Genomic DNA, 11674 nt, shown 5'->3' with positions numbered 1-11674 from the left:
TAATTTTTATGAAAAGTAGATGGCATACTAGTAGCCAGATTATAAAAGAAATAACGATATTGAAAAAAAAATATATTTGATGAATTGTTATATAATTAAATTTTTAATATTCTTATTTGATCCGAGAACTTTCCCGTTACATACTCCAAGTTCTGTTTATGAAACGTGTCCAGAACATTCCGTTTCGAATTTTAAAACCCCGAACCCAAACTATGGATGTTCAATTTGGTTAAGCATAACCCATAGGGGCCGGCTTCACTGGGACAGCGGGTATCGCTCCCATCCCCCCGTTAAAATATTCTACAAAGTAGATAATATTGGCCCATTAATATTTTAAACAACAAATTTATTTTTAAAAATTTACAGCCTCCAGAGAAATTTTTATCCCATCCCTGTATTTAATATATATTTTTTTAAATTTGTTTTATTATTTATTGTTCATATAGTATATCATAGTTTTCCTCACATTCATAATTAATATAATAAAAAGATATCAATTATTTAGAAATTAAAGGTTTAAAAAAAAATTGAGAAATATAACATAATTCGATGTTATTTATCTTTATATAATGAACAAATAAAAATAAATATACAATCTAGTTTTTAAGACCAATGTTTCAATTGATAATTTAAATATATGTACAAAATGAATTTATGTTGATTGAAAAAAATCTTTATAGGTATAAAAAGGGTTATATTTAATATTTTATAATTGTAATGTGTATAAAAAAATAATAATATTATTATTGGTCATTTCTTTTATTGTTCATATTTTGAAGAGAAAATTTAATGCTGCAAAATTTAAATATTATTGTTTAAAAATTTATTATAATATAATATCTAAAAATTAGAAATAATTGATTTAAATAAATATTATGTAAAAAAAAATATAATACAATTTTATAAATTACCTTTAAAAAAAATGTATTTAAATTTAAACTAAATAAATTATAGTGTGTTATATAATGAATTTAGAATATAAATAAATATGCAGGGAAAATAAGATAAATATTATACTGGAATAAAAAGCAAAATTATTTATAAAACAATATAGTCAGATTTTATAATGAATTATCTACATAATAAATTCTCCACATATAATTCAATTTTTAAAATATGCGAAATGACAAAATCGCTTGGACATGATGTCCTCCATGTTAAAGTACATTTTAAATTGATCCTTTATAACCAATATCGAACTATAGATTTTTCCATTATTTTTGAAGGCGTTTAATACGAAGTTGATCAAGAAATTTAATTAAATAAGTATGCTAAACATTTGGTTAATTTCTATCGTGAAATTATTGATCTAATAAATTATTGATTATTTAAATATTTTTATTTGTTATAAAAATAAGGAAGAATAAATAAATTTATTAATACATGTAAAACCGTTATCAAAATAAAATATAATTATTTTTTATATATTATCAATTTGATATACTTGATTTTTAATGTATTCAAAAATTAAAGAAAATAGATATTTGCGTATCTATAATCTAAGAATTCTTTCATTACATATTATTCCCTCTTAGCAATAATTCCCCCCCCCCTTAAATATTGAAAGAAAATAAAAAATATTGATTATTTATAAATAAAAACATAAAACAATAAGTTTAAAGTGTAGATTTAATAATAATGAAATGCTGGGGATATATTAGTGTGTTGTTTGAGTCAGATTGGTAGGCTTGAGCACGCGCAAGTTAACTTACATGTATAATACACCAATCGAAATCGTGTAATGATCTGAGATTTTTATTAAATTGGGAGATAAATGGTCGACAAATGCTTTGAGCACTTAGAGGAGTTAACCGACATCCTTAAAATGGTTAGGACGCATGAAGTGTGGTTAGAAATCCTTGTATAAAAATTGATCGAGGTAAACTAATATACCGATTGATTGCATATTCGTCAAACGCTATTATAAAGACGTTAAAGTCATATATTATATCATCTCTATACCAAGATACAGAAAAATCACTAAAGATAGAGAGTATTATAATATGTTATGGCTGAGGCCTAAGTTTTATAAAAGAACACCACATCTTTCTTTTTTAAGTAGATGTAAAATTGACGGCGTTTCCACCCCATTTATGCGCTAAAGAAATCAGCGGTAGCCGCGAATTCGTGGAGAATACATCGCTCATGTATGAGCTGTTGTTGAAGCAAATCTTCTGTGGTTGCGTTAGTGCTCGTGCTGGAAAGGGAAGAAGAGCACGACGCGATTCCGGAGGAATGCTCCAACAGACTTCCGGCATGTTCGGTTTCGTTGTTTGAAGAAGAACCTAGAAGGGAGTCTAGATCGTCTACCAGAGAGGGGATATTGAACGGAGGCGCCGGCTGATCTTTGTGAAGGATAAGGTTAGGAGTGGCACAACTAACGTTCACATTAACAACGTTTCCTGGGAAAAGAGAGTTTTCGAGTAAATTGTAGGGTCGGGATGGTTGTTTGAGGGCTGAAGCATTGAGTGCACCTGTCAAGCAGACGTTCTCTTGAAAATTTTTCGTCATTGACCCCCCCTCTTTAATACTTGAAATCTGTTGGTCCAAGGGAGGTATAGAACTCATTTTAATGTGCATATGATCTATAGGTGTTCCAAGATTATTGGGCTTGATTATATTGTCATCGGCTGGATGAGGCACGAAATTGGGAGGTTGGTACATTTTATTGTTGCCAGAAGAACCCATAAAACTATTAGAGTTTCTATTGTAGTTCGCGTTCCATTTGTGCGGTTCAACAGTTACGTAAATGGTAGTGGTCTTAGGAAGGCTAGAAGGGATGTGCAAATGGCCAGGATTGGCATACGGAGAATTTTGTTGGTGTTGAGTAAAAGCTGGCGCTGGGTTATTGGCCAACAAAGGTGGGGAAGGGTGGTGCGGCAAGGTGTTGTAAAATTGGTGTTGATTCACGTTCGAAGAGGCCAAGTTGTTTTTCTTATTGATTGGATCGTGTTCGTAATTTTTGTCCAAAAAAAATCGAGCCCCCCTCGGATGAACCATTTTGTTGTCGTTTATACAGGTAGTAGAAGAGAGATTGTAGTTATTTAAACTCCCGGGCGCGGGCATATTCATGTTACTATTGTTAAGAGCATTAAAGTTGTTGTGGCCGTAATTAAGCCACTCCTTATTATTAATAGCTGGATGGTTGGGATGAACGTGACCGCCGTGAAAGTTATTGTTATGCCCGTAATTGTTCTGGGAAGCATCTTTATTATTGTGTGATTGAACGGATGGGGACTCCGTGTTATCGAAGGGGTGAGGTTGCCTATAATCTGCATGAATGTATGGATTACCTTGGTGATGGCCTGAAGCAAAGGCGTAAGGATCTTGTTGTCTTACATTATTGTTGATGACGGGGAACGGGGGATTGTTGACAGTAGGATTTTGGTCAAAATAAACTTGAGCCCTATTGTTAGTAAAAGGTGGTGGGTAACCGACCGTAATCTTAAGATTGTTAGGTTTCAGATTTCGCTGCATCATATGCGGCTGTGGATAAAATCGTATGGAATCTTGGTGCTGGGTGGGCCTCTCGAAATCGAAAGGAGCGCGATATCGATTCGTAGTATCGCCGCATCCAATGTTGTAGGGATTGAATTTGTTTTCTACATATTCGGTATTTTCTTCGGAATCTTTCATTTTAGTAATGATGTTGTGCCTTGAGGGATCATAGGAATCACCATTAACGATGGAGGAAGACAAGGATTTAGAGTTAAGGCGTTTACGACCTGCGTTAGTCTTTTTGGCTGGACCTTTGGTAGCAGAGTTGGTGGTAGAGGTATTGAGAATCTGACGAGGTCGCATATCCACATTATCATCGGCGTTGACCAGCCTGTTCATCTTTACCAAGTGATTCTCTTCTGGTGGCTCCTCAAGGAGCGAAGATGGGCGCTTGCTATCATAATAAGATGGAGCACGTCTATCGCTACCCGCAGCAGAGAGATATGATCTAGCCGTTATGCCATTATTGATAAAGCCTGCGGACGAGGGATCAAGGGGATAGGGTCCTAGTCCAGAAGGTTCATCTCCACCTGTTCCGAGCAGAATGTCCTGGAAGGCGTCCTCATTTATACAATCCTCTGTGATCTGATAAGTGTCGAGGAACGCTTGGATATTGTTACCGGTGTTACCATTATTTTGTGCGTTGTTGAAGGAATCATCGAATCTGGGGTTTCGGCGGGCAGGATAGAGATCGTTTTCGACATGATGTGTTGAAGTGAAAGAGGAAGTTAGTGGAGGGTGGTCAAGCATGGAATGGAGTAAACCACCACAACCGTTGTTGAGCGATGCGGAGGAAGCTTTGGATAAGTGAGATGGATCGGATTTGTTAGCTGGAGTCTGTTTGTTATTTTTTCTCTTTTTAGTTGGCTGAGACTGGTCGGAGGGGTCTTGTTTACGTTTGCGGGCGGGATCGAGTGGGGAACAAGATGCAGTTGCAGCGTTTCCTTTCAAGGCCTTCAGATTTTGTCTGTATAGTTTACGAGCCGCGGCTTTTTCCTCTTTGCTGGCGTTTCCTGTGTGTGGGGTAAGGACAGGAGGGCGCTGCTTCTCTGGTTTAAGGGCGAGACCTGTACCTCCGGGATTATTGAGGCGTTGAGATTGGTTCTGCACGACATGTTGCAAGTGGTTGTTGTTGTAATAGTCATAAGGAGTCTCTTGTCGAGGGGGCGGATAGGCGCTACGATGATCGAATGAAGAAGATGGTGGAGTGTAAGGCAAAGGACCTGAAGAACCATACGCCGGAGCATAGTTGTAGGGTTCTGTGTAGTATTGAGGCGCAGAGTTGTTATTGTTATTATAGAAAGAAGATAATTGTGTTGTAGAGGGTGAAGGCTTCAAGGGGGGATGACCACTCAGAAGAAGAGGGTTGGGTTTGTAATAGTAAGATGAAGGTAACCCACTGTGTGGCTTTGTCTTGACCATTTCGGGCATGTAAGTATCGGCGGAATCAACTGGATTCCAGTATTGAGCGGAAGTGGGTTGAGATTGATAAACGTTATAGGTCTAATATAAAAAATTAAAATAAATATCCGAAGTTATTATTTAAAAAATTGATATTTATAAATCTAAATTAGATGATATTCTATCCTATTTTTTATTATTAACACCCCCCCCCCCCCAACCCCAAAATTACTTTCCCAATATTACTTATAAGAGGTTAAAAAAAATTAATATCGGGACAAGTCATAACTCATAATGAGTAATGTTCATTAAAGCATAGCTTAAAAATTCATTCATATCTTAATTGGTTAAGGCCTCAATGAAGCAGCGAGAATAGGCAATTTTTGATTCGATAATGGTGATAAATGTTTAAACGCTAAGATGGGATTTCAAGGAAGTTCAGATAACATCGCGTGTCGAATTTTAAAATTTTATTATAATCACCATGGTTTTTAAAAAATAATAATAATTCTAAATCAATTAATTAAACTGCATATTAATTTATTGATTTTTTTTAAAAAAAAATAAAAGTAAATTAAACTTGCTAAAATAATAAATCGGTTCGATTCGTTACAAAACAAATATCACAAAATAATAAAGCATGATGATTGGCTTTTGGTAGTTATTGATTTTATCAATCAAGATCTTTATCTTAGAATTATGAAGAAACTTTGCAAACCACGAAAGAAATACTATGGATCTAACTTTCAAACAATTATTATAATTTCATTAAAATTATCGATTTGAGAGTAAATTAATAAATATTTCATATTGACGAAGAAATGAAATAATCTCATAGTATAAAATGGATAGAACACGTGATCTAATATTCGTTTTCACCCTTCACTGTTTAAAAATAGAAATTTATAAATAGTAAATTTCGGGGGGGGGGGGGGAGGGCTAGTTCAACTAGCTACACAGTAGAATAAAGGGAGGTAGTGCTAGGTTGATTAAATAATAGATTAGAGTTTGCCGCCATCTAATTTTTTTTTAAGATAGCGTTATCAAAAAGTATGTATCACTGATTATTTAAAAAAAATATATATCTAAGTTGCTAGTTCGCTCCCGTCCCTCTGATATTTTTTCTTCCAGACCACAAAGGAGTCAAATAATTTTGTGCGTTTTTTTAAATTCTTTTTTAAAAAAATCAACAATAGATCATAAAAAAAAATTAAGAGGCATAAAATAAATTAATATTATACATAAGATCAATGCTATATATAATATGTAGCGATGCAAAATCGTACCATTTAAGCCGATTTTTAAAACCGGCTAACTCAAGATTTTAGCCATAAAAGTATTGCCAACGCCTCAGATTTCGCTAATAGATGTCCAAACCTTTGCCAGTCTATGAACAAAATCTCCAGGCTGAATCTAGGAAAATAATTAAAAAATCCCAGCTTTTTAAGATATTAAAAATTACAAAATTAATAAAATAAGAGAAATAATTCCTTATAAATATATCCACGAAATAAAAATCCTCATATAAAATATTTAAAAATTTTAAGAAAATCAATTCCGAAGAATTATTTTCTAAGAATTATTATTGGGGTTTTTTTTTGAAGTGAATTATTTTCCACTTACCCTCCAGGTTTACGTCAAATTTTTCTGAATAAAATACTGAGTTAGACGTTAACTAAAAATCGGCTCAAATGGAGTGATTTTTGCACTACTACGTAAATAATACTTTAAGTAATGTTATGTATACAATACTTTGTCTAATAAATAACTAAATATAAAATCAATAACTTCTTTCTCTCTTTTTTTTTATCCGCAAGCAATTATTATTACGATTAGAATATATTTTATACATTTTTTTTTGAAGTTAATTTGAATGGCAATTCGTAAGAAAAAGAAGAAAAAAAGAAGCAAATCGAAAGATAAACAAGAAACTATCCATCTGATTTTTTTTATAAGGGACTAAATAAATATCTAATTAAATTTCAGGATGATTTAAATATACCCTTTTCTAGGTTTTTTTTAAAATAAGGTCAAATATTATTATTTGTTATTGATATATTAATTATCTTTCAAGTAAATCTAAGGGTGTTTAGAGGAAGATATATGGACAGCTAAACAGACGACTGTTTATAAAAAAGACGAACCAGAACACGGCATTAAAGATTTCTTAAAATTGGGACATGATTGTTTAAGATTTAAAACATATGTGCAAACCGAACCGGTTTAGAAAGCTCACGATCCATTTTTTAAAGTCTGGACCTATAAAAAATAAAGCTATCCCATTTAGTTTCTAAAATTGACGTTAAGGCAACAGACATTTTAAAAAAAGAAATTCGGAGAGTGGGCCGGTCTCAGCTGGACGGTATGATATCGTAAATAAATTTTTATTGAAAAACTTAATAGATCTGTGAGGTTGTTTCTTATGAAAACTTAATTGCTTGCAAGGAAGCGTCAAACGAAATCACGTCATTTAAGTCTTAGGCTAAGGCCATCTATCGTTCTTCTGATTGATCGAGTAATGTTAAATTATAGGAAACCAAAAATTGATCGCTGCAAAATTGTTCCCAAAACATTTGGAAGAACACTCAAAATTATTATCGTTTGCCTGCTAATAGTAACAATTCCGAATAATTTCCAAATTTAAAATAAATTAATAAGGTGCGCGTGCATATTATATATTTTATACATTAAAATTTAAAACTACTCTGTATAATTTTATAACAATATATTTATTAGTTTAATTAAATGTATATATTTTTTTTCATAATCATCACCAAACGACCAATTTCTCGGGTGTTAGTTTTGCTATAAAAAAAGAGCCTATCCTTCTATTAGTTTAATTATTCTAAAATAAATTAATTTTAAAAATATCAGCCGGATTTGGTAATCACCCTCCGACCAATCACATTTTTAAGTGAAAACTATAATTTTGGATTAAAACATTCGGTCTACAAACATTTCCCAGATTTACCGGCGTCAAAATTTAAGGCCCAGTTAGCGGGTGGAGCGGATTTCTAAATTCCTATTGCAGTGCAGGGTTAATTCAAGATGTGTTCATCCACTATATTATTTTAAAAAATCCCAGTTACGAGCATTCCTGATTTTAATCTTACATACTATATCAAACTTAATTTTAAAATCTAAAAAAAAAACCATTTAATTAATCAATTGACGTAATAATTTACTTGGAAAAAATACGTAGGTTAAAAATTTTAAATTGCAATAGAAATCATGTTTAAAAAAAAATAATAATAAAAGCTTACATTTAATTATATATAATTTTTAGTCCCAGTCTAGCTAGGCTGGGTTTTTTTTTTAAAAACGATATAAGGGTATTAGTGTATTATGTACTATTTTTATTTTTTTTATTTTAAATTTGTAATATATGAAAAGTATCATTTAAGCATATTATCGTCCATTTTATATAAATATATATGTTGTGTTTTGTCTTAAATTATTTTTTGAGCGCGTTTATAAAAATTAAAAAATCTAATTTTACCGAAATGTATACCGTCATGTTTGGAATACCTACCGCTATGAATTTCAGACAAATTTCTATGAACTTTTAAACTTAATATAATTTATATTAAATTTTCCATATATTTTTTTATATAAATTATAAATGACTAAAAGGTAAACAGCAAAAATGTCTACAACTCATAAGATAGGTATTCCAAAACATGATAGAATATATTTCTGGCAAAATCAGAGTTTTTCAATTTTGAAAAACGTGCTCAAAAGATGGATTTAAAATTGTAAAAACAATACATAGATGCGAGCATAATATCAAATCACTTGACTCTATTCATTAGTCGGGTTTAGAGATCGCTTCCAGTGCCGTCACATCAAGAGGGTATGAATAGTGTTGTAACAGTACTGGGTGCGAAGCAATTGGATCATTGAAATCGCAATAGGGGGGGGGGGAAATCCCTATTAGTCCACATCAGAGATCTGCAGGCTCAGCCTGTGTTTCAGGGTAGTTTTTTAATTTTTTTAAATATAGGCGGGTTGTGTAAATAGTACCTCTGCAGGTCTCTGGTCAACATACAAAAAATTAGTATTCATTTTTTATAGTGGTCTGGCCTAGAGTCATAAAGTATAAAACCCTTACGACCAATAAAGTTAAACTTAAAATATTTATAGCGAACTAAAGCTATTAAAAAAAACTTAGTTAAAATAAACATATCAAGGATCAGGATAAAAAACAATGAATAAATTTCCTGCCAAAATCTATTATATTAACCTAAATATTTTTTAAAAAATTTAAAGGTCGTTGGACCAAAAAATCTCTTGTCACCTACTCATCTTTTGAAGATTGCATTTTACCAATCTATTTTTAAAAAAAATTTCAAAAATTTTTCTGAATGGTTGGGGCTTTAGATCTTATTTTAGAAAATATGCAATATATGGGCTTTAAAATTTGTAGAACATATTTTTCATTTCGCGCAACTCAACTAAATACTAGGGAATAAATGAATGATAATAAAAGAGCCAAGCGAAAAACCATGTAAAATTTACAGAGAAACAGAATAGAACCTTTTACCTAATTAGGATCAAATTAATAATATATAATTTCTCTTTCTGATGATTTTAAGCTTTAAGAGTAGGGCGTATTTATTTATCTTTTGTGAAATTGGGGGGGGGGGGGGTCAAAGAAATAAATTACATAATATTTATAAATTTTATTCATAAAATTTCATTTATTAGTTAAAATACATATTTCAAAAAATTTAAGATGGTCATATCAAATGTCTTCCCTAAATAAACCGATGGATATATCATTTTATTTTGCTAGTCTTTTCGGAGTTAGCTAAAAATAGGTGGTCTAACAATTAACAAACTATTTAAGAATGAATACCTTACAAGTCTGAAATCATGATTTATAACAAATTTCGTACACTTCAAGTAAAAAGGAAAGGTTAAGTTTTTAAAAAATAAAAATAAACAATAATTAGGGAAAGAAGCAAAGGAAATGTTTTTATTACACCCCTATCCTAGCTAAATAAAATTAGCTAAAAAAAATTTGGCCGAATTTAATATTATGAAGCACATGTCCAGAATACATTGCTAAAAGTTAGTTTAATTTTGGGTCAAACATTATTTCGCAGATTTAGCGAGAAAATTCGTGGATAATTTGATTGAGATAGGATGAGTAAATATAGAATTTTCGGTATCATGAACAAAAATACATTTGATAAAAAATACCTACCGGACAAAAATATCCCAATTATCGAAATTTGTTTATATACTTAAAGAGGTAATTTTAAAAATAATCACCCTAATAAGAGTTTAAAAAGAATTTTTGAAAGCTGGGGCATTATGCCCTGGGTCTTTTTATCCAGAATGCTTATATACCTTTCTCAAGAACATCATTCTGGACCCCGAAATCAAAATTCTAATAAAGGCGGGAAAGCTCTGGCAAGGAATGTCAGAAGATTTTATTACATTGCAAATATTATATTATTAGTTAATAAAAGTAATGGGATGAAATTATATTAATTATAATCATTTTTATTTTATTTTTACTCCATTTATAAAAATTTTTTAGGAAACAAAACAACCTCAAGGTATGTGATGTATTATATATTATAATATAATAAATAAATAATTATCTTTAAGATTTAGAAGAAAAAAGTAATTTATTTTTGGAACAAGAGAAAAAAGATAACGAAAATGACTTCGATTTTAAAAGCAATATAGTTTAAAAACTGATTGATGTGTTAATTAACGTCACATAATGATTGACAAATTGGAATTTCGTCTTAATAAACGAGAAATAAATGCGTATAAAAGATGTTCTTGGTATAGAATTTTAAGCTAATTTAATTTTATTATTATATAAAAAAAAATTATTGGTACATCTTTATAATAAAACTTAATTCAACAAGAAAAAACCTTAATTAGTAGTGTCTTTTCAAAATGTTCAAGTATATTAGTATCTTAGTAAAAAACCAAAAAAAATGAAGCTAGTAAAAAGTAAATTCAATTGGGTAGGGTAGGTAAATTAAATTACTTTATATGTATTAGCCTCTTTTATAATCCAGATCCCCACATGCGAATCCTGCACGGGCCGAAAAACGCAAATCAGGTTTGGGAACAATAAATGATTATAAAAACCGAAACTGGGCCAATTTTATTGTTGTTAAACGGCTCGATTTTTAATAAAGGCTAACCCAACATTTCAGCCAAAAATATTATGCGAGCCTCGAGATTTCGATAATAGATGTTCAAACCTCTCTGTCATCTATGAGCAAAATTCTCCAATTTTGAGTAATATTTTTTGGTTAAAATATTTCCTAGACAATTTTTTTATATAAATAAACTTTTAATTATATCGATTAATCAGCTGGAAAATCATTATTAATGGATCATTAACATTCCTCTACTACTCATATTTTTTTTTAGCCCCCATCCAAAATTATTGAAACTGATATAATTGGGACCATTAAAAAATGATCAAAATTAAAATCTTGGCATGCCTTTAAAATAAATATAACTCTGGCGGGCTTAAAATAATAGATGGATCAAGTTCTAATTTAATAGTAAAATAAATTTCTAAAAAAAAACTATCAAAAAACATTTTTAAATGATGGTAAAGATTGCGCAATTTAGCGCGAGACATCGGATCGGTTTGGAGTTAATATCTGATATGGTTAAAAATAAATAATTGAAGATCAATGCATCCATAATTACATACCAATAAATCTAGTTCTACTCCTGGTATCAACAATGTTTGACACAAACATATATAATGAAGGGAGGAACTTTTTTTGTA

General features: G+C 30.9%; 1 protein-coding gene across 1 annotated transcript in view; it reads right to left on the bottom strand.

The window, feature by feature from the left end:
* Positions 1-444: 444 nt before the first annotated feature.
* The window catches only part of LOC135927511 (putative uncharacterized protein DDB_G0286901), a 31651-nt gene continuing 20421 nt past the window's right edge, over positions 445-11674 (bottom strand). The window contains exon 2 of the mRNA XM_065463531.1: positions 445-5001. Coding sequence (XP_065319603.1) covers positions 2092-5001 — 2910 coding nt within the window. The 3' untranslated portion in view covers positions 445-2091. The remainder of the gene's footprint in view (positions 5002-11674) is intronic.

The sequence above is a fragment of the Gordionus sp. m RMFG-2023 genome, chromosome 3 (assembly GCF_954871325.1).
Source record: "Gordionus sp. m RMFG-2023 chromosome 3, tfGorSpeb1-WG-v2, whole genome shotgun sequence".
NCBI classification, from domain to species: domain Eukaryota; kingdom Metazoa; phylum Nematomorpha; class Gordioida; order Chordodea; family Parachordodidae; genus Gordionus; species Gordionus sp. m RMFG-2023.
Note: the sequence above shows the minus strand (reverse complement) of the source record. Positions and strands in the feature narration are given on the sequence as shown.